Source organism: Podarcis liolepis (assembly GCF_965112155.1).
Source record: "Podarcis liolepis genome assembly, chromosome: 13".
Lineage (NCBI taxonomy): Eukaryota > Metazoa > Chordata > Lepidosauria > Squamata > Lacertidae > Podarcis > Podarcis liolepis.
In genome coordinates, this window is record NC_139573.1 from 17,324,629 (window position 1) to 17,347,654 (window position 23,026).

The 23,026-nt window shown below is 46.7% G+C and overlaps 3 protein-coding genes across 8 annotated transcripts in view; 2 read left to right on the forward strand and 1 right to left on the reverse strand.

Moving 5' to 3' along the window:
• Positions 1-936: 936 nt before the first annotated feature.
• On the reverse strand, positions 937-2,763 carry LOC310690414 (sesquipedalian-1-like). Its single transcript, XM_083469265.1, has 2 exons — positions 2,624-2,763; positions 937-1,766 (listed from the first exon to the last, which is right to left on the reverse strand). Exon 2 carries the CDS (start codon positions 1,751-1,753, stop codon positions 1,133-1,135), a length of 621 nt encoding a protein of 206 aa, XP_083325391.1. The 5' UTR covers positions 1,754-1,766; positions 2,624-2,763; the 3' UTR covers positions 937-1,132.
• Positions 2,764-2,765: 2 nt separating this feature from the next.
• CD2BP2 (CD2 cytoplasmic tail binding protein 2) lies at positions 2,766-13,586 on the forward strand. 4 transcript variants are annotated; one of them, XR_014518070.1, is made up of 7 exons: positions 2,766-2,882; positions 6,842-6,923; positions 7,189-7,321; positions 8,576-8,733; positions 9,578-10,082; positions 10,477-11,375; positions 12,484-13,586. XR_014518070.1 is itself a non-coding variant. In XM_083469195.1 (7 exons), exons 2-7 carry the CDS (start codon positions 6,849-6,851, stop codon positions 13,362-13,364), a joined length of 1,104 nt encoding a protein of 367 aa, XP_083325321.1. In that variant the 5' UTR covers positions 2,766-2,882; positions 6,842-6,848; the 3' UTR covers positions 13,365-13,586. The 4 variants fall into 4 exon arrangements, 2 of the variants coding, with proteins under 2 accessions (XP_083325321.1, XP_083325320.1); XM_083469195.1 differs by having other exon boundaries at positions 10,477-10,598; positions 13,254-13,586; XR_014518071.1 differs by lacking the exon at positions 2,766-2,882 and adding an exon at positions 5,470-5,622.
• A 1,661-nt stretch (positions 13,587-15,247) lies between these two features.
• LOC310690366 (integrin alpha-X-like) overlaps positions 15,248-23,026 on the forward strand; it is a 30,560-nt gene continuing 22,781 nt past the window's right edge. The window contains exons 1-8 of one of the 3 annotated variants that reach the window (XM_083469130.1): positions 15,248-15,412; positions 19,141-19,264; positions 19,355-19,455; positions 19,755-19,816; positions 20,488-20,602; positions 21,557-21,684; positions 22,528-22,676; positions 22,769-22,922. In XM_083469130.1, coding sequence (XP_083325256.1) covers positions 15,349-15,412; positions 19,141-19,264; positions 19,355-19,455; positions 19,755-19,816; positions 20,488-20,602; positions 21,557-21,684; positions 22,528-22,676; positions 22,769-22,922 — 897 coding nt within the window. In that variant the 5' untranslated portion in view covers positions 15,248-15,348. Of the gene's footprint in view, positions 15,413-17,669; positions 17,740-18,644; positions 18,831-19,140; positions 19,265-19,354; positions 19,456-19,754; positions 19,817-20,487; positions 20,603-21,556; positions 21,685-22,527; positions 22,677-22,768; positions 22,923-23,026 lie in introns of those variants that run through there. The other 2 variants (XM_083469131.1, XM_083469132.1) reach the window with 2 other exon arrangements.

Genomic DNA, 23,026 nt, shown 5'->3' on the forward strand with positions numbered 1-23,026 from the left:
TAATAGGTGGGACTGAGACAGAGCTTGGACAATGGTTACTTTAGTGGACTTCATGGTGGAATGGAGAATTGAATACTGTCCCCCTTTGTTGGGAACAAAGATCCTTTTAGGTTTTAAAGTTGTGCTGGAGGAATGATTTTATGATGAGTCTTGTTGGCAACTACCTGGAAATCATTGATAAGTGTGTGTGTGTGTGCTATGGTGGGTTGGGGAAGATGACGCCATTGGAAGGACCATAGTTTAGAGGTAGGGGCACACTTTGTGTTCAGAAGAGCCCGTCTCTCCCAGTTAACAGGATCTCTTTACAGTTAATCTGAGGGAAACTTCTGCTTGCGGCCTCTGCTGAGCCACCACTCTCCAGGCAATCCTGGCTTTGATAGCAGTCAACTTTTAGGCCAGACATGGTGGATACCTGCTGCTTCATTTTTATTGTTACTTTACCATATTGCGATAGTGCTGTTGTGGCACTGCATCCTTAATGCTAAGACAAGGGTCCTGACCATAGCTGTCAACCTTCCCTTTTTTTGCAAGAAATTCCCTTATTCCAGCGCCGTTTCCTGGATTGTTAGATATCCCGGATTGTTAGATATCCCATAGACCTTTCCCGGGACAGGTGAGGCTGCTGATCCCTTATTTTCAAATCTGAAAGTTGACAGCTATGGTCCTGACCCACCAGTCAAAGACCAGAGAGAAGGCCAATGCTGTTTTCATCACACCACTGAATGCATGGGCTGGACCAAATAATGGCAAAGAAGCCAAGCTTTCACTTTGGGGAATGGTTTTGATTCCACACTCAGGAGGTTGGCGCAGCTGAAGACTCCACCCACAATAAGCGCTCACCAAAATATACCGTTACTGAGCTCAACCTCCTTTCTCACTATATCAGGTATGGCAGCTGCTACTATGATAAACAAAACAATTCTCAAGGCTGGTAGGTTTCTTTGTTTAAAAATACACATTTATTAAAATCTCTTGTAGCATGTAAAGATCAATGTCAATGTGCTGACATATGTTTCGAAGGCATTAATCACATGCTGGCTCTGCGTGACTTTCTTGCCTGAAACTTCATAGATTCTAGACTTCCCAAAGCTCACTAGGCACGGTCCAAACGTTTGGTATGGCCTGAATTGCCCTACTCAAAATCAATCAAGGACTCATTCTCTGGCGGCTGCTTGACTTGCTTCTCCTGCCACTTCCGCCTCAGCCTCAAAATATCTTCTCCAAATTGCTGGTGGAGCTGGGCAAAACCCATGGTGAAGGGACCAGCTTCCACCGCCGGTTTTGTAGTGGGGAGTTTCAAGTCTCTTGCCAAGTGTCTCGGTTGTCCTTCACATTTGGGAGGTTGCTGGTGCTTCAGCATCTGAAACTGTCCCTCCAGCTCCGTCACCAAAGCTCGGAGGTAGCAGAAGCCTGCCGTACTGAGAGCTCGCACCCAACCCTCCATGGTTTCTTGGCTCTCGGCCGCCATTTTGTAGGATCGGGCCCCGGGTACGCCATTGGGGTAGGAAATCTCAAAGGTGTGCGGTTCAGATGCAGACTCCTGCAGCTCCACGGTGCAGCCTTCCAGGATGATGAGCCGGAGAGGACCCCGATCTCCTGATTGGTCTCGGCAGAAGAGGATGTTGCCCCAGAGCTCGCACCAGCATGGCCGGTAGGAGGCTGTGCGGATGCTCTTCTTGTACAGAAATCCCTGCCGGTCTGGGAGATGCCTCAGGTGGGAAGATGCGAGAGCACTGGAGAGGTGGAGCTTCATGGCGGACAGAACCCTGTAAAAGGAGGGGTGAAATTATGATGGACAACTGGTGGCGGTGAATGGAACAGGTGGGCATGTCAGGAAAGTACAGGTGATAATGGGCCCAGAAAAGGAGCTGCAGATATAGAACGGGGGGGGGGGGGGAGAGAGAGAGAAATGAGGGAGAGTGTGGAATAACTTAGGGATGGGCTGAAAGGGAATAAGAAAAAATGAAGCAAAGCACATGAAAAAAGGGATCACGCTTTTGAAGGGGAGATGAAAGATCTCTGGCTGTGTACACATCTTACATTTAAAGCACACACACACACCCCGAAATAAAAAGAATCCTAGGAAATGTAGTTTGTTAAAGGTGCTGGGAAGTATAGCTCCCTGCGGGTAAACTACAGTTGCCAGGATTATTGGGTTGCTTTAAATGTGTGGTGTTTATGCAGCTGGGAGAGATTCTAATTTGGGGTGGATTTTTTAAGAAAACTGAACAGGATCTAGAGTAGGATGATGCAACAAAAGTGGAAATAACTTAATGAAGGAGCAAACCAATTGTGCTATACTGTATAAGCATAACAGGACAGGAGAACAGATAAAGAAATTGAAATAATGGTTTTAGAAGGAGTGAGGACAAAAGGTGGTGAAGGAAGAAAAGTAATGAAACGATAGGATGAAGGGTGCCAGAAGAAAAAAGTAGAGGATGAATCTATGCATAATTAAAGAAAATACAGGGAAAGGGGGGAAACTGGAGAAGAACTGGAGTGAGAGGGAAGGAGCAATAACTTTCCCAGTTTGTCTTGAAATAAATGTAACTATAGCAAGTGTCCCAAGCAAACATGAGGATATTGTTAAAAAGGGAAACAAATACCCCCTGAATGCCCTTACCTTTGGTGTCAGATACGTCTGAGTTCCCCCTTTTGGTTTTCCTTCATGGCAGTTTCTCCTCCTCCCACTCTTCAAGAGAAAACATTTCCCAGGTGAAGGGGCGGGACTAGAGCTCACCTGGCGATTCACAAGTCACTTGATCCAGGAAGAGAAGGTAGCTATGGGAGAAGCTTGCCTCCCCTTTGATCGTGGCCCCTTGCTTTCCCCACCCACAATTTCTCTCCCAAGATCAAGAAGAACAAGCAACTAGAAAGAGGAAGTAAGGAACCCACAACCAATTGCTGAAACTTAACCTCGAAGGAAAGTTCTCGCTGGTCCTAAAGAGAGTTGTCTTAGAATGGATTCGTTTCAGGAGCAAATAGCTGTGAGGAATGGAGGGAAGAATAATAGAACTGCTGGAAGGGCCGGAGGGTCATCTAGTCCAACCCCCTGCAACGCAGGAATCGCAATCGTTGGGATCTAAGTTCTAGTTGCTACAGTTCCCCATAAAGTGCCCCCTTTTCTGAGCTTGCCTGTCCCGCCCCCCATGCACCCACCCTGGAGTATCATATACTTACTGGTCCATCATTAGTTAAGAAAATATGTGGTTTCTAGGGATCGGGTATTGTCAGTAATGGCACTGCTGGCGGGGACCAGCAATTTTAATCTCTTGCAGTCTTTAGATGTATTACAAATATTTTTTCTTTCTTCATTAGGCTTTTGATGAGCAAGTTGTATTCTCTCTCTGCTTACTCTTGGACTCTGCTTTAAAACTTTTCCTTAGAAATGGATCCGTTGCATTTCAGCCTGTCATTCATCTGTGAGAGGCCCAGCATCAACTCTGTATATAATAAGCCAAGTGGAAGGGCTACAAGAGTATATAATTGTTGGGTCAATAATTCCCCAAAGACTTGAGCAGCTGGATGCTCCCTGGCAAGGGATCTTTACAGTCTCATTTGACTTGTTGGGGGTGAATGTGCCTCCAGTTTTCTGAGGAAAGGCAGCTCAGGAAAAGTTGTGGCTTTCCTTGATGGTGGTTCCCTCTGTTTTGTTTTAAGAGGAAGGGCAACACATGTTATATTTACAGGTATTTTCTAATGCCTGTGTCTGGGGACTATGAGGGTCATCTAGTCCAACCTCTGCAGTGCAGGAATCCTTTGTCCCAATATCAACCCTGAGATTAAGAGTCTCATGCTCTGCCAATTGAGCTATCCCAGCAGCTTGGAATAGCTGGGAGTAAGTCTGTATACCATCCTGGCCTGCACGGCTGTCTTAAGCATATCCTGCGCTGTGGTGCAAAGATCCCTCTGCCCCCCACCCCCACCCCCGTTTCCCAAGCCTCTGCAAGGGGTCACTCTGCTCCTGCGGAGGCTTGGGAAGGAAGCTGCACACCCGCCAGCCATATAGTTGGTGGGCGCAGCTGGTGGGCGTGCAGGGAAAGGGGAGGCCGCCGGCAAAGCCACGCAGCTCCCCTACTCGCTGGGGTGCCCCTGAGAGGCTGACGCCCTGGTGCAACGCACCACTAAGCCCAATCGGAAAGATGGCTCTGCTGGCCTGTCCATGCCCTAAGATCTTTGAGTGGGGTCCTTTTTCAAGTGTTCTTTCTAGTGGAAGCACATTACGTATCGAACAGAGAAGATTTTTACTGTCATGGTACCCTGACTTTTCAATGCAGAAAATATAATTATCGGTGCCAGGCCAAGGCATTTTTCTTTCCTATTTTCTTTGCTCAGATCTTTCTTTGCTCAGATACTGGTTTGTTGCCCCAGTCTCCCTCATCATTTTATAGTTCTTCTTCCCCTCAGTTTATTGTTCATATGAAGTTGTTGCTGTTGTTATTTGGAATAAATATTTTTTATGTTTATTGCACACAACCCTGACATCAGTTTGAGTGGAAGTTGGCCTAGAAGTACAGTAAAGTAAATTGTAGCCCAACCCAACAATTGTATTGTGGCATAAGTCCGCTTTGTCTACAGTATTATGAAACAAGCTACTGCTTGTGGCATGGTAGATTTGTTGGTGCCGCAAGACTCTCTCACTGCAACAAACTAATAGGGCTAAAGACATCTTAAAGGCTGGATTAGTACCCTAATCCACAGATCCTTGCAGGCAACGGCAGCCTCTGCCTTAACTAAACATGGGAATCTCTGCATGCTGTGTCTGGTGGGACATAAAGCCAATTAATATTAATAAGCGGGGTTGCTTTTTTTGGGGTGTGTGTGTTATTGGGTTGTTGTTTTTATTTTGATTATTTATTTCATGGTTTTATATTTTGATTTTGTTCTGTGAACCGCCCTGAGACCTCTGGGTATACATACATATACATACATACATACATACATACATACATACATATACCTACATATACATATACAGAGGCCTTCTGCATCAGGCTTAAACAAAAGGTTCATCCGCCCTATGATTTGAAAGGGCCAAGGAGATGCTTGTATCTCCTGCAGCTGTTATTCAGGGATACAATGCCTTGAACAATGGAGGTTTCAGTTTAACCATTATGGCTGAGGGTTGCTGCTTGACCGGTTTCAGGAATGTGTTTGGTTCCCTTTTAATTTCACCTACAGTATTTGCGCCATTAAAACCACACCACTTTAAAGAACTACTCATTCCTAAGGTCGAAGTCCTATACAGGAGGAACTCCAGCCTGCGTAGCTTTACACCCAGGCAACCCAAGATACACTGGAGCCGAGGAATAAATTGCACAATTCCTGTGGGCTGCACAGGCTTGGAATGATATACAACTTCCGCCCGAGGAGGAGGTCCAAAATTAGGAAATACGCCCCCCGTCCCCCGCCGCGCGCGCGCAGGCTTTGCCCACACTCTTCGTGCTAGTCTGCGCGAACGAAGCCGGCGCTTGCCAATACTTTACTGTCACTTCCGGAGCGCGTGCGCCGCCGCCTGCTTAGCGTCACGTCGTCGTCGAATGGCGCGGCGGGACCCGGATGTTGATTGCCTCGCCGCGGTGGTTTGAGAGTTGGGGCAGCGGCGGCTGCGTGAGGACTCAGGTGGGAGTCGCATTCCGTCGCGCGGGGGGGGGGATGCGAGTGACGTAAGGCGCACATTCTAATGGCTCCCGCCCCGCCTGAACGTCTGGCTGCGGGGGGGGGGGGGGCGGCGGGCGGCGTCGTACCTGCCCAGGTGCTCTCCCAGGTCAATGACCCCCCCCTTGCTCACACCTGCAAAGCGCGGGGCGGCCTCCGAGCCGTGCGAAAGGCTTCTTTGGAGTTTGGGAGGCCTCTCCCTCAATTAGTTAGCGTGGTTAATTTAGGAACGTAATTGGTGTCGGGGTTTCTTTTCTATAATAATAATAATAAACCACCCACATTTTACCTGGAGTTCATTTCCGTTTTAGTCCTCTGGAGATGATGAAGAGCAGCGAAGCTTGACTACGTTTGGATTATTTTCAGCAGCCAAAGTACAGAGGAGGAAGAAGAGGAATTATAGAAGAGTTGGAAAGGGACCACGAGGATCATCTGCACTGGTCCCTTGCAATGCAGAAATCTTTCACCCAACGTGGGGCTCGAACCCACAGCCCTGGGATTAAGTCTGCCAACTAATTGGAGCATTTTACCTTTCTCCCAAGGCTGCTGTTAGCATTAGTGGTCAGAGCTCAGGTGTTGCACTCCTTGCTCTTTAGAGGCTTATTAGCCTGCACACACACATCCCTTTTTGTGTCCCCCAAATAAAGCCTGAGCTATGTGAAAAAAATCCTTTTGGAAGCTGAGTAAATTATGTATACAAAACTTAAATGTGCCATTCTTACTAAGAAATTTGGGGTTTCTTAGTGCAGCTATTTCTAAATCAAAGCATTGTGACAGAATATGCAAGGAGGTTTTATTTGCTATCTTTTTGCGGGGCTCTTTTGTTCATTGAGTTTATGTAACAGGTTGAGATGTATTGTGATAGGATTTGCTTTTGCAGAGGGTAAAACGATGTGTATAAAACACATCTCTGTACCAGTATATGCAACAAAGACGGAGTCATCAGTTACTTTGTTTACAAACCTTCCCCAGAGACCTGCATGGTGGAGATAAGGCCCCTTCCCCTGAGACCTGCATGGTAGAGATAAGGGCCTTATCAGCAGTGGAAGCAGCATTATGCAAATTCTGGGTAACCAAACCCATCAGAACAGCCAAGCCCCTCTCCTGTGTTGCCCACAGATAGCTCTCTTGGGTGTCTTGCATCCCCTCTGCTCATCTTTTGAATCTGGTTTGCTTTTTGTAGAGCCATAATGTCAAAACGCAAGGTGACCTTTGAGGACCAAGGCGATGAGGATGAGGAGGAAATGAACTTGCCAAAAAAGAAGGTGAGCGAAAGGGGCTATTCTCCAATATCTTCATATTCAGGGGATAAAGTGAATGTGCGTTTAAAGCATATAAAATCTGGGAGCTTGACTTGAGAATTCAAAATGGCTTATCCTGAAGATTTAGGGGAGCTTAAAAGAAGGATAAGCTGCTGATTTGGAAAAAAAAACCCATCTAAACTAGTGATGCTGGGGAATACAGGCAGTTTCTTCAGCTTCTGAATGGATAATTTCTACATTCTTTACCAACCCCAACCCCCTTTAACAGCTGGTGGAACCTGCAGTTGGGGGACCAGGCAGCCGCTTTAAGGGCAAGCACTCATTGGACAGTGATGAGGAGGATGACGAGGAGGAAGGGCGAGGCAGCAAATATGACATCCTTGCATCAGATGATGTAGAAGGTAAGTATGGAACTGGAACCATGGTACGTGTACATATTTGGATAATGAGATTCTGTATTCTGTGATATTTCTACTTTCTGAAACCCCAAAAAACAGCAAGACAGCCACTAGTCCTTATAAAGATAAGAGAGGCTACTTTTGCTTGGAATTGCAGTGGTATGGATGTGGCAGACCTAAAGGAAATGGAGCCATTGAATATCTATTTCAGTACTTAAGGGGGGAAATCTGTATGAAAACTAAGGCTGCAATCCAGGGACACCTGGGAGTAAATCCCACTGAATTTAATAGGTTTTAATTCTGAGTAGATATGCGTGGGATTGGGCTGTATGTGTTCAAGGCCCTTTGTATACATTATTTCATTAAGCCTTACAGCATCCTTTTAAAGTAGGTTGTGTTTAGGTATTCACAAATTTTGGAAGGTCTTGGTAGCGAAGACAATATTTTGGGTTGTCAGGACCCTTTAAGAGGCCTCATGCATGTTTTGTTCAGAAGTAAGCCCACTTACTCTCAGGTAAGTGTGCATAGGATTGTAGCCCCTGATCTCATAACTACACCTCTATGGAAGATCAGTGCTCCCCAATTCCTCTGTGGAAGATGAATACTCCACAATTCAGCTCCATATGTTTGGAGCTTGTATAGGGAAATAGGGGCTCATTGGGGGGCTGGCCATTGGAGTGGCTGGAGTATCTTGGCCACCCCCCACTGGTCATCCCCAGCCCTCCTTTCCAGAGCCCAAGGTAAAAACTGGGAGTTGTTTTAGTGGTGGGTGGTTGAGACACTCATAATGCTTCAGCCTCACACCTCTGAGCCCCCTGAAGCCATGTCAGAGTGCTGAGCTAAAACGGGGAATCCTGCCTCTATATATGTACGTGTTGGTGTTGAAATATATTTTAAAAAATTGTCCAGTAGCACCTTAGAGACCAACTAAGTTTGTTCTTGGTATAAGTTTTCATGTGCATGCACACTTCTTCAGTGTTGGTGTTAATTAAGTTTATATACCACCCTATACCCAGAGGTCTCTGGGCGGTTCACAGAAAATATTGCAACATATATAATGAGAATAAAAATGGCAACCCAGTAACACCGCCCCTCCTGAAAAGAGCCACATTTTAAAAGGGTATAGGATGTTCTTACGGTTTCGTATCAGCCCTGCTCTAGTGATTTATTAAAGTTAACAGTCATTTTATTCTAGTATTATGAGAGGCTCTTCCATCTTGATTTGACCCCCCCCCTTTTTCTTATTTACCCTCGTAGGGCAGGAATCTGCAACTATTGACTATGAAGATGGGGTCCGGATCACTCCATTCAATTTGCAGGAGGAGATGGAAGAAGGCCATTTTGATTCAGAAGGCAACTACTTCTTGAAGAAAGAGGCGATGATTCGGGATAACTGGTTGGACAACATAGATTGGGTAAGGTTGCCTGTCTGGGCTGAGCAGAAGACAGTCTGTGCAAACAGGGAGCTGATAACCTTGGCTGTTCCTACAGTGTGTAGAGAGAGGGGCTGGATTTATTCCCCACTTGCACTGTAGCAGGAAGCAAAGCATCAGTTTTTGTGCTTGCATTGTACAATCATAAATACAGAGATTCCGGGAAGTAATTCTGAAATGTCTGCAAGAGGGAACAGCAGTAGGGGGGAATGGGCTATAGTTCTGCGGCCAGGACAGGAGTGAACTGGGTTCATGGCTCAAATCTGGGTACCATGAGTAGTCAGAAATAAATCAGGTTGATTGTCATAACTCAGCTGCTTTCCTGCATGGTCCTAAGGACTTACGGCTCTTGGAGTAATTCTGAGACAAGATAGCCTTGGAGATAGCAGCTCTCCCAAACCCCAGTGAGCTAGTAAGTGGGAATAATGTTGCTCTCTTACCTCCATGGCTTTTTACTACAAAAATTGGGGAACCAGTGAATTAATGTTGCATCAAACAAGGCTGATATGATTCTTGGGAATATCTAATAGGAACAGGGAGTGCAAATAACAAAAAAGGATATTATTTCTGGCTTGCGGCACCTGCTAGAGTTCTTTGACTGGATCTGAAGCCCATACATTAGGATCGTAGACATGGAAGGGACCCGGAGGACCATATCGTCCAACCCCCTGCCATCCAGGAATTTGCAGCTGCCCCATTACGGGGATTGAACCTGCAACCTTGGCGTCATCAGTACCATGCTCTAACAAGCCGAGCTCGTCCACATTTTGTAATGGTCTGCCACTTGCCTCTTACGGCTTTCCTATCCCTTTCGCTTCCCAACCAGGTCAGGATAAAGGAGCAACGTCCTGGTCAGAAGAAGCCACCGCTAGATTCTGCCGATGAAGACGAGGAAGAGGATCTTGAAGTGGGACGGGCACCTTTGGACAAGAAGGAGCTGCTGGAAGGGATGGTGGCCTTGGTGCTGCCTGGCGAGACGGTGGCCAGGGCCATCCAGAGGCTGGGAGACAAGGGCGGGCCCAAGAACAGCGGGCGTCAGAGGAGGCCTTGGAGCCGTCTGAAGGCAGAGGAGGCAGAGCCGGCCGAGGAAGGAGAGCCCCAGAAGCCCGGGTCGCCAGAACGGAAAGAGCAGCTGGAGCGCCTCTCGGGGCTGGCAGACCAAATGGTGGCGCGAGGCGTGTATGAGATCTACCAGGAGACTCGGGAGAAGCTGGCCCTGAGGCTCCGGGCGCTGGAGCAACCTCCCGCAGCATCATCCGCAGCCGAACCGGAACTCGATATGTTTGCTGAGGATATCGATGAAGCGAAACTGGGGGAGAAGACACCAGCGGGTGAGTCCTTTTGTTGGGAACTGCTTTGCTGTTTTGGCAATACCAAAAACGCATGATTTGCAAAAAAATTAATAATCCCCTGGCACAGCTGCTTGCTTAGATTTACGGTTGCAAATAGAGGAAGGTGTGTTGTGCTCATTTTCTGCCTGCAGAGAAAAGTATTCCCTCTTGGGAAAAGGCTTCTGCTCTTAAGATTCTCTCCGATACTTGAGCTTTCAACATGCAGGGTGTTTCTGTGGGGAAGCTTTCAAATGTGGGATCTCCCACCTGTCCCCCAGAATCCTGATGTTCAAAGTAGTACAGCTGTACTACACGGCTGTCCTGATTGTATTTCGGATCTTAGCTGTTGGGTTATTGTTCGAGTTGGCAACCTGACACAACATTCTTCCGGCAGTGGGAAGTGAGGAGCAAAAGCAGGGCGACGACGATGCTCTCTCCGAGGTCATGTGGGAATACAAATGGGAGAACACAAACACGTCCGAACTCTATGGCCCCTTTAGCAGCTCCCAGATGCAGGTAAGAGACAAAGTGGGGCAGTCAAACCACTGTTATTTCTCTCTCAGATATTTCTTCATGTCTCTCTCTTGTCTTAGGTCTTGTCGTTATCATTCAGTCTTTATTCTTTCCACCTATACCAGTGGCCTTTTGTTGATAATTTTTTGTTTTTCCATCCTTTCAGTAGCCTTTGTTTTTTTCCTCCCTCTTTTCTTTTTTATGTTCATTTCTTCCCCTAAATCTTTGATCTTCATGTCCACCTCTATCCATTTATTGTTCCTGGGTGTATATGTCTTGTCTGTGGTTGCAAGTGCACATCGCTGTGGCTTGCCTGCTGAGGTGAGTGAGCAGCTGTGGGCATATTGGAGAAGCAATGTGTTAGATTTCTTACCTGCTCTTTACCATGTGGTCCCAGGTGTGTTGCAGCAATAAAATATAAATCATAAAAACAAATAAAACAATGGTAACTGTAAAACAAGAAAAGTGTAAAAACAATTCCATATGTAAAAATAATGCAACATTTAATGAAAGTACCATATATGCAAAGGCAGTGAAGAATAATTCCTGTATACTGGGATTATGAACTCCACTTAAGCAAGGAAATCATGTTGCTAGAGAAGTTGTTTCGATTTGTAGTGACAGCTGTCAAGCTGCATCAAGGATTTTTTAACACTAATGTAATCAGTTGCCACAGAGATCATTTTGGTTACATTTACTACTGCAATTCTTTGTTCTGAAAGATGTCCTTCAGTTTGTTAAACCTCCTCTTTCTATGCTCCTCCTGATGGAAATACAGTGGTGCCTTGCAAGACGAAATTAATTCGTTCCGCAAGTTTTTTCTTCTTGCGAGTTTTTCGTCTTGTGAAGCACGGTTTCCCATAGGAATGCATTGAAAATCAATTAATGCGTTCCTATGGAGACCGCCTTCAGACCAGGTCCAGGGACAGTCTGTCCCCAGACCTCTTCTGAAGGCTGGCGGGGGGAGAAGGACTTTTCTCCCCACCGCCAGCCTTCAGAACAGCCTTCTGAAGGCTGGCGGTGGGAAGAAAAGCCCTTCTCCCGCCGCCAGCCTTCAGAAGAGTTCCCGGAGGGCTGCCTAGGCTGCGGATAGCAGCCTGCTGCCCCGTGCGAGGCAGACATCTGCAGCTTGGGGTGCCCTGCAGGACTTCCCCGCAGGACTCTGCAAGCTGCGGATAGGGGCAGCAGGCTGCTATCTGCAGCTTGGAGAGCCCTGCGGGGAACTCCTGCAGGGCTCCCCAAGCTGCGAATGTCTGCCCCGCGCGAGGGGCGCTCTGCTTAAGAGCGCCCCTTGCGCGGGGCAGCATGCTGCTATCCGCAGCCTAGGCAGCCCTCCGGGAACTCTTCTGAAGGCTGGCGGGGGAGAAGGGCTTTTCTTCCCACCGCCAGCCTTCAGAACAGCCTTCTGAATGTTGGCGGTGGGGAGGAAAACCTTCCTCCCACCGCAAGTCTTCAAAACAGGTCCGGGAACAGAGGAGAAGCGCTGCGCGCCTTCCCCTCTGTTCCCGGACCTGTCCTGAAGGCTTGCGGTGGGAGGAGGGCTTTCCTCCCCACCGCCAACATTCAGAATGCTGTTCTGAATGTTGGCGGTGGGAAGGAAAAACCCTCCTCCCACCGCAAGCCCCGGGAACAGAGGAGAAGCGCTGCGCGCCTTCTCCTCTGTTCCCGGACCTCCCACCACAAGCCTTCAGGACAGGTCTGGGAACAGAGGAGAAGGTGCGCTGCGCTTCCCCGCTGTCCCAGGAGATTTCCCTATGGGCTTTCGTCTTGCGAAGCAAGCCCATAGGGAAATTCGTCTTGCGAAGCCTCTAAAAATCGGAAAACCCTTTCGTCTTGCGGGTTTTTCGTTTAGCGAGGCATTCGTATTGCGGGGTACCACTGTATGCAGATGGCGACAGATATATCCCTACTTTAAGTCATTTACATACTGTCTTATATATTATTTACTACAAAGCTTGATGACTAATCAACAAAATGTCTGATTACTGGAACAGCGTCCAAGCACTGAACCACTGGTATATCACAAGTGGACTGCTTATTACTGCGTTTGCAATTGTTCAAGATAAAATCTATTTTGGAAAGAGAAGAAATGAGCATTTCACCACTGATATATTACGAGTGAACTGTTTATTTACTGTGTTGGCGATTGTTTAAGATAATACCTCTGAGTATGCAGCCTAGAAGTGCAAAATCTGGACTATTCTTGCACACCACCATTCATTTTCTCTGAAAACATTGCCAGCAATGTGTGTTGTGCAATATCTCAGTTACAAAACTGGGCATTGGGTGCAGAATTTGGGTTCTGCAGAATCTCCGGTTTCATCTTTAAAACCAAGTTTCTAGCCTTTCACAACCTTCATTTCCATGCCTGTTTTTGAGTGAAAACCACCTAACACATTTTAGTTTGTAGGACCCCCACGTCCATTAGGTGCACCAACTTTTTTTTTGTTTTGGCTCTCCATGTGTCCAGATTTTGTTGGTCCCCTTGATATGCTAACATCAGTCGTGGTTGCTGGTTATGTTGATAATTCCCCCCCCCCCCCAGTGCTTGTTTGTTCACTTCACCCCCTGGCCCCAACCAGTTTGCCAGCTCCACCTCTTCTTTCTCTCAGCAGTTCCCTTTCTCCTTCAACACTTTCCTTTTCTGTATCCCTCCAGGACTGGGTATCCCAAGGCTATTTCCCCGATGGGGTTTACTGCCGGAAGGTGGAGAATTCCGAGGGCCAGTTCTACAATTCCAAGCGCATTGATTTTGACCTCTACACGTGATCGGAACCCGCCTCCTGCCCCACAGAGCACAAGAGATGCAACTCAACACAGCGGCGGACTGAAAGAACTTGCCGGACTTTAGGGGGTGGGGGCCAGGGGAGGAGAGGCGTGTGTGTGTTTGTGTGCGTGTGTTTGCAGAGGGAAAGAGGGAGAGGTTTGATTTGCCGTCTCATTCTGAGGTTGCTTCGCATTTTGCAAGAAATAAAAAGAATCAACCTTAAATTGGCTGGGTTGGTTACTGTTTCCCTGCTGATGATTCCTGTGTGCTGGGAATAGGTTAGGGATTGGCATGCAGCCTTCTAGCTGCCAGTTCTTGTCTGCTCCTCAATGCTTCCAGTAGCATCTTAAGTGATGGGGAGGAGAGAATGTCATACACAAGCAAATAGAAGATTTGGGGGGAGATAGAGAGGGTAAAACTAGTTGCCATTCAGTGACATAGTTCACTGTTCTACCATCTTGCACAATATTTGGTGGAGAAATTGTGGTTTACTTTGTGTCCATTACTATTTTCATCTGTAGGGATTGACTTAAAGGGGGCCTTTTTTTACCCAAACTTACTCATGACTCAAATTTTATTCATTGCTCTTCAGCTCCTTTATACTACCCCACTCCTTGTTACGAACCTCATGAGAAGGCCATGCTTTTAAGTGTGCCCCTCCCCCTTGCATCTACACCCATTCCTCTTAGGTCTTACAGGGTAGAGCGTTTAGGCAAATCAGATGGTGGCTTCCCTTTGTAATACACACTAGTCCAGAGCCCTTAAAACAAGACAGGTATTTTTGGTACATGCACAGATTTTTTAAAATGGACAATTGCAGAAATTAAAGCCAACAGCAAAATAAAAACAACTTCTAGATATTGGCCACATACAGATATTTTGGTGTTCTGAAAGGGCAGCAAGTTAATTAATTATTACAGTATTTTTTATTGTCGGGGAGAGGTGATCACGAGATTTCCTGCCACAAGCGCAGAAAATAATTTCACCAGCTTTGGAAACTATGCAACTTGACTTGGGGGTGGCGTGGAGAGATTTCTGCTCCGCCTGAGGCAACAAAATGCTTTGGGCTGTTCCTGTTCATAACGAAGAAACCTCATTTTCAAAGAGGATGCTAGGAAAGGGGTTGTCTTTAGTTTCTGTGATGCTGGTCCAGTTGGTTATCCAGTAGATCAGAGCTCATTTAAGATCTTGTAAGTTGGCAATCCAGCACAACTGTCCCACACTCAAGTAAATAGTCGCATTACTTCCTCGGAAGCTAGAATTTCCACAATATATTTATTGTGGGTTCTTATGTTTAAAAGATGAAAACATCCCGCTAGCAGGCTCAGACGTATGGATAATGGGTTAATGTTCTGGTGGTGAGCAACAAGCCACTGATGTACAGACCAAAATAGAGGTTTGGTAGTCTGAAGTCCACATTTCCTCCGTATGGGGAATCTAGTGCTCTGGATACTATACTGCCCCATCATTCCTGGTGATTTTGTCATTCTGGCTGGGGCAGATGGGATTTGGGAGTCCAGCACCACAGGTTCTAACCCCTTCCTTTAAGATGTCTTACTGGAACACACTGGAAAACATCCCTAGCAGTTTTCTGTGTCTATTGATGGGTCGCCCTCTAGGAAGCACATCCTGAAAGTGACGACGACCCTGTGTTTGCCCCCAGCACCTGATATGCAGGGATAATACTTTTGCTGAACATTGGATATTCAGTGGCGACAAAAACCTTGTTAGGTTTTGTCTGTCCCATGCAACGGAAATGGAATAGAAGAAAGCCTCTGGGAAAAGAGGCAGCCCTACTCTGTTAATTTAACATTGTCTAGCATTTAAAGTTGGGTGTGGTTTGTAGGTGGCGCAAATCAGAGATTCATGCTGAAACTGAGGGGGGAACGGTTACCGGTGTGGCAATAATAGGAAATGAGATGCCAGACTTTGCAGCAGTGCAGTCTCCGTGCAAGTCGGCCGCAGAGGACTGGATGAAGCAACAGCATGGAGCCTGCCGTCGAAATGAAGTGGATCTTCAAAGCTGCTTGCTTTCTCTGCCTTGGCTGGTGTACGTACTGCAGCTCAACTTTGGCTTGTGGGGCAGGTGTAGGGTTGCCAACTGAACCCAAAGGAACTGGCTTTGGTTTGTTCCTGTGTCTTTAGCAGCAAGTTGATCTGCAGCAATCGACAGGTGAATCTGTTCTCAGCTTGGAGAAAAGTTGTGCCACTTGCTTACAGCTGTTTTAAAAGGCACAGGAGCAGGGGTTGGGGGTATTTTTTTGGTTAAAGTTGGAGCCATCAGGAGTGGGGCAGCTGGTTGGGTTGCAGGTAAATTGAATCAGGGCTAATGGGGGGGCAGGGTGGGGGCTGCAGTGTTGTAGACAGTGACTTTAAAAAAGGAACAAAAACTTGCCGTGCGTGGGAAGGCTTGCTCAGTCAAGCACTGAAATGGGGATTTTTTAAAAACCAAAAAATGTTTCTACAGGTCTAGTGGTATTAAGTGCTTACTAAATAATAACCCCACTTTGCATTTATTTTGCCTGTGTTTAAAGCCTGTTGCACTAATCCATTGTATTGTTACAACAGCCCTGTGAGGTAGGTTAATATTCATCTCTCCATATTGTTTGGGGCGGTGCATCGAGTTGTTGAAAGCTACCTTGAGATTTTGGGGCTAAAATCTGAGACCTTCCTACCTTGCACAACCAATATGAGGCTAATTAATACTGCCCCACTGTGCAGGGCTGTTACCAGGATTACAGAGGCAGGCTTAAGATGTTCAGCAGACAGCCACTTTATAGACTACTGCAGTGTGTAACGTGGGGCTACCCTTGAAGGCTATCCAGCATCTTCAGTTTGTTCCAAACTGGTTTGAAAACGAGAGATGCGTGGTCTTGCAAAACATGTCGCTGCTCTTCAATGATGTTCACTGGCTTTCCAAATTCACCCAGGCTTTTAGTAAACAGAAATGTTGAGTCTTTAGTGATTTAGTGATGCCTATTGTTTTTAACTTTCGTGTCCTCTTTTTTTGTCACTACTTCATCTGGCTGCTTTTACTGTATATCTTTTTTTTTTAATAACCTGTTTCCCCTCCTATTATTTGAGATTTGATTGTAAGCCACCTTTGACATTTCTTCAGAATTGAAAAGTGGGATAGAAATGCTTACATAAACAAATGAGATGGTAGATTGCTGAGGTGGTCTAGTGGACTGTACCACTTGAGACCGCAAGTATAATGCTGTATTATTATTATTATTTTAAAGCAGCCCTCCATCTGGGTACACACAAAACTAGAACTGCAGGGAAAAGCATGAGTTTTGGCTCTTTCTCCCTAACGCAAGGGTGGGAAAGCTCAGCCCATGGACGCCAGGCCAAATTTCCCCTAAATCACACCAGATGTCATATGTAACACCAGGTGTGGGGCAGGAAGAGGCATGGCACATCCTATCCCTGCAGCAAACAGGACTGAACTCTCTGTGCATCAGATGAGAGGGTGGAAAACTCAATCCTGCTTGGTGGAAGGACCTGAGAAGGCTCCTTGCACATGAGGGTACATCATGCACCTGAACCCTGCAGAAAGCGGGACTGAACTCCCCTTGTCAAAGGCGGCTCGCAGAACAGGGCGCTAGGGGAGAGAGAAAGAGCTGGGACCATTGTTCCCAAAAGCTCTAGTAGACTGGCAGCTTTCATTTTAGTCCAACACTGGTGGCGGAAGAGTATCCTTTGCCCCACCTGAGGGCAGCAGACTACCGTATGTTCTGGCGTATAAGACGACTTTTTAACCCAGGAAAATCTTCTCAAAAGTTGGGAGTCATCTTATACGCCGGAAAATGCGGTAGATTGGAGCTGCAAGGCAGCGGATGACATGGTACACACACCTCTGCTTCCCACCATCCTGTAGCTGCTTGGTGCGCGCACCCCCTCCCAAGCATCTTATGTCTGAAGCTGTTTCCTCAGCCTACCAAATGGTAGGACCACCTCCGCCTTGGCATCAAGCCAATGTTTAAGGGCATCTGGGCTGCCTGCCGCTTCCCCAGTGGGGTCACTGAGGGCATCTTGTGCAAGGGAGCTGACACGGCTTCCTGGCCTCTGGCGGCTAGTGTTACTTCAGGGACCAAAAAGGCCTCCTCGCCGCCACAAACCCTTCCCTTTCTTTTTCCACTGTGTTCATTCTGACACATTCTGTGAAGAAATAACATGCACCCACTGGCACGCTAAGAAAACTGATGGGGATTCAGGGCATTGAAAAGGTGTGGAAGAGGCCATAAGAATGGGAAGGAGAATAAGGGTCAAATGACTCATCTAGCCATCTCTTTGTCAACGGAGAAGCCGCGTGTTGGGGAATGTCCAAATGTGGCCAACTTCCTCCTGGCCAGACATGTGGGTCAAGAGCCAAATGTATGCACAAGGAAATAAAATATTAAAACACATACGCTAAAAGCAGTGGCGCCTGCAATGGGGGTGGGCTTGCATCCTGCTGCAGCCAGGCTATCCCTAGGAATATTGGGCATTTTTGTAGCATTTTTGAGCACTCTGAGCCCATTTACATATGCTGTTTTGTTGTAAAACTTATGCAGAGAGCTTGGAAAGTAGGTCAGCAGCACTATTATTTCTGCTCCCATCATCATTGCAGAGCAGGGGTTGCTGCTGGGAGAGAACGATTGCCTGAGGGAGCTTTCTGCATGTGCAAGATTTGAACAACTTGTAGAATCAAATAATTTGTAGCGTTGGAAGAGACCCTGAGAGTCATCTAGTCCAACCCCCCTGCAATGCAGGAATCTCAAGTAAAGCGTCCATAACAGATGGCCACCCAACCTCTGCTTAAAAACCCCCAAGGAAGGAGAGTCTACAACCTCCTGAGGGGGCCTGTTTCACTGTGGAACAGCTCTTACGATCAGAAAAAATTTTCCTGATCCATAGTTCAGCCATTAGGTTACGCCAGCTCCATGTAGCTCTCTTGGAAAGTGCCAACCACAGACTTTCCACCCCAGCATTTGGAAAGCACAGACTTCATCCAAGCAGTCAGAGGTTGCCTTGTTTCCAAAGAGCAGCATGTGAACTTCAGCTTCCTCAGCTGCTGGCTGTTTGTGTTTCTCTTCTCTGGCATTTCCCCCTCCTTCCTTGAACCCTCCCTTACTGTCTGCCCCTTCCACCCACTTGCAAGCTTCTTAGGCCTCCTGTCTCCTTTTCCTAGACACCTGTTGCTTCTACCTGTGGCCACTTGTCCACTTTTCCTAGAGACAAGATGTGTCCATTCCCCAGCCAAAGATTTAACTGCCAGAGAACCCTGTGCTGGCTCCAGTTTTTTTGGGGGGTGGGGTGGGGCTACAGGCAAAATATCCTGAACAGGCCTCCTCCCTGCCCATTCACTTGCCTTTCGGCCCAGTCTGTATAACTATCCAGCATATAACTCTAGCAGCCTACAGTAACATGGTGTAAACAAGGTTTCTCCCCCTCCCCAAAGGAACAATAATTTACCAGGGACTGGGGTGAGTCAATAGGGACAGCTGGAGCATAGGCATAATATAAAACATTCACGGTGGCAAAAAGTGAAAAAATACCTGGACACTTGGGCTTGTTTATTCAATTGGTAGCCTCTCCAATTGCTCCCCCCTCCCCCCAAGGCTGCTTTCAGGTGGGGCTTTTTAACAAAAATTGTTTTAAGCTCAAATTGGAACTTGGACATCTTCCACATCTGGAAGAGCCCCTGGCAGCTTGTGAAAAGGAAATGTTTTCTTAGCAGTGTTGATGCACCAATCTCTCTGTGCCACAGCATTCTGCTACCACTTTCCACTCTAGGTTCTGCAGTCTCTTCAGATTTCAACATCATTGATACAGAGACTCCGGTGTTTTTCCGAGGTGACAAGGCCTCTCAGTTTGGCTACCGTGTCGTCCAGACGAGAGCAGACGACGGCACGTCCTGGTGAGAACCAAACCGTTGCCAGTTTATTTTGTTCAGAGCAGCCACATGCCTGTAAACAGTCGTTTTCTAAAACTTGCTCCCCTCGTGCAGGTTGGTAGTGAGTGCCCCCATGTCAGGCAACCGGACGGGATCGCTTTTCCGCTGCTCGTATGATACAGAGAAGTGCCAGCCAGTGGTTCTCCACCACAATAGTAAGCTAAAAATTTGTGTGCCTCCATTCTTCTGAAGGTGAGAGTGTCACATCTGATCATTTTATCTCCTGAGAAGAGAGGGAACTCTTGAGGGCATATGTGCACTACAGACTGATACGGATTTTACAATTCCCTATTTTCATCAGTTAAATTTTGGAGGGTATGCAGAATAGCTAGGAACTGTGTGTGTGTATTAATATCCATGAGACATGGGGACAAAGTCTCTTTATATATTATAAGTCTCACTTACATGTCTGTCTCTTTTTTCCACATGCCATCTCTCCTTGTCTGAAACAAAGATACCTCTGGAATATCTCTGGGACTTTCGCTGGCGGCCGATAAATCAGACTCAAAAATAATAGTAAGTAAAACCAGAGTGGAATCAAATAGCAAAATAGTGCAAGTCCATGGGTGGGCCTGCGTCTGCAGTGTCTGTTACTCAGAAAGGAGGTGAAACAGAGGCAGCCCTGTCATTAGTGAGAATGAGGCAGCCGCCTCAAGCATCTGATTAAAGGAGAAAAAAATCATTTTAAAATTTATTAATATTGTATTTTTACTGTCGGGGATGGGAAGAGGGGCTTGTGGGATTTTCTGCTTCAGGTGACAGAATAACTTGACCAGCTGTGGGTGCCTTGCAACTTGGCTTTGGAGAGAAAATATTGAGCTAAAGCAGAAAATGCCCTGACCTGGCCTTGAGGAGGAATTTCTCTCAATTTGGCTGAGACAATCTAGAGTCACATCTATAGCATACATTTAAAGCACAGTTATGTCACTTTAACAGCCTTTGCTCCCCTGAAAGAATCATGGGAAATGTAGTTTAAGGATGCTTGGAATTGTAGCTCTGTGGGGAGTCTCCTAACAACTCTCAGCACCCTTACCAAACTACAGTTCCCAGGATCCTTTGGGGGAAGCCATGGTCTAAGAGTGCTTTAAACATTTCAATAAATAAGTCTATGGTGTGGATATGACCTAGGTGAATCAGCTTAAGAGACAGGGACCCCATGGCTGTTTTCATCCTTCCTGTCCACACAGGCCTGTGGCCCAACATGGGAGCGTCGATGTGGGAACTTTGATTATCTGAATGGTGTCTGCTATATCATGAGCAATTTTAACCAACCTGCCAAAGAGATTCATCCAGCTTTCCAAGGTAAGATTTGGAGAAAATTAGCTTCACATGCCTCATAGCATATTGCATTAATAAGCTAGGTTGGGGAGCATCGGTTTGGTAAAGGGGAAGAGGAGACAGTCATGCGCATGAAGTTGGACCAAGGTTGTCACACATATTGTGTCCTTTTAATTGCTGCAGCACAAATTCAATATGTGCAGCTTTTCACCATTGCTGCATCTGCATGCCAGGTGAGAGTTATTCTGCAGTTCTAGCATCCCAAGATAAGCTTTGGCCTACCCCATATTGTATTTATCAGGCTATCCCCTTTGAGTTCCATGGCAATTCTCTCCAGTCAAACCATTCTCTTTGTACATTGCTCTGTAATACACAGTGACCCAATATGTCAATTACAAATAAGGAATTTTGACCGCTGCAAATCATACTTGCACACCTCCAGAATGGTGTCTTCTACCTGCATTGTGTCTCTCAGAGGTCACTCTCCTGAAGGTGTGGATGTTTGATTTGGGGTGACTCACAGCTTAGTTTGGGGTACATGTCCTCGGTTCCTTATTCATTTTATTTGTTTTTGACTATTATTGGTGTGGGCTTGTACACCTGGCAATGTCATGTACTAAAACCAAATACTCGGTTGGACATAATTCTGGAACATCTCATGTTCCCTTGGAGGTGTGGCTCTGTGATTTGTGGCAGCCCAAAGTTTAATTTGGGATGTTCAGACCCAATTCCGCATTTGCAGTTGTTACCTGAGATTATCATGTGTTAAAGACCGTTGTGCAAAGGGTTCTGACGAGAGAAATGTTGTGGCTCTTGAATGGGACAATCCCCACATTATGGAGACCTGCAAAGTTTATTTTAGGATGCTGGGGCATATCGGCTTCCGTTCCTCGTTGAGGCTATTCATTTGTCTTTGTTTTGGGATGTCGTGGGAATGCAGTCCATTTTCCACACCCATCCTGCCTCTTCTCCACTCAGAGTGCACTGTTGGCGTGGATGCTGTGATCTTATTTGACGACTCTGAGAGCATTTCTGATGTTGCCTTTCTCACAGTGAAGAACTTCACCCTTCAGCTAATGGCTTCTGTTTCTGAGGCAGATGTGCAGGTGAGAGCAATAAGGAGCTTGTTGGCGCTGCATGTGGGAAGTGACTGGGTGGGTGGGTGTCACTGGGCTTTGCTTCTTAGGTCACACCCCCTCCATAGTTTCAAAGCACTCTTATAGCATTTAAGCAGTCATGGCTTCCCTCAAAGAACACCAGCTTGTTAATGGTGTTGAGACTCATAATTCCCCTTTCTCAGATTTCTGAGAGGGTTCTTTCCCAGCCCCACCTGGAGATGCTGAGGATTAAACCTGGACTTTTTGCATGCAAAGCAGATGCTCTACCATTGAGTTTGAGTTTCACCTGGTCACAGACCCTGCCAAGTTTGAAAGGAACCCCCATGTGGCACCGGTCATTCTTCATCTGCTTTCCTTAATTCTGTACTCCTTCCCTGTCACTGCCATTGCTGAGCTTTTGGGCTGGGCTGCCCTTCTCATGCCCTCTTGTTACTACTGCTTGCTTTAGAAAAATATATTGAATGGTTGGGCATCAGGTGCTGTGAATTGAACCACTGTGTCAGCTAGACTTATTTACCCAGAATGCTTCTGGGCAGCACACGACAGGCAGCTCAAGGCTGGGAGATGTGGTGGTATGCCCCACACACCACAGTTTCCCACCACTCTAACAATTGCCACTCACCATCTGGTGTCATTTGCCAGAGAGGAGCTCCTGGGCTTCAAAGTCCTGAATGTTGACTAACGGTGCCGAAGTGTGGGGTGTGCTCACTGTATTTTCCTTGATGACATAAGCCAATCTCCAAATGATATTGATTCTTCACATGTGCATCCGAACTCCCCACTGCATGGGGAAAGAGGAGCAGTGCAACTTTCCGTTGTCATGTCTTCCAGTTTGCTATGGTCCAGTTTTCCACTGAAGTCAACCTGGTTTTTGATTTTAACTACTACAATGCATTTAAAAGCAAGGTGAAGGAAATAGTCGACGCAATTCAACAGACCAAAGGAAATACTCACATCCCGACTGCCATCCGCTATGTGGCGTGAGTACCAGGGAAATGAATTTTTGGGTTGGAGGAAGAGCCAGGTGCCTTTTGCCCCTTCAGACCCAAGCCAATTGCTGCCTTCTTTGCAGGGATAAAGTCTTCTTACCCAAGCTTGGCATGCGACCTCACAGCAAGAAACTCCTCATTGTCTTGACCGATGGCGTATCCAATGACATGAAAACCACATTTGAGGTCGCTATACAGGCTGCAGATAAGAAAGGCATCATCCGTTATGCCATTGGGGTATGGAGTTCAAAACCATCATTGAGGTTGCAATGTGTGGATTCTGTGGCTGCACCATGCAAGCAGACAAGTGCAGGATCAGTACCTTGGGGAACCAAGTGCTG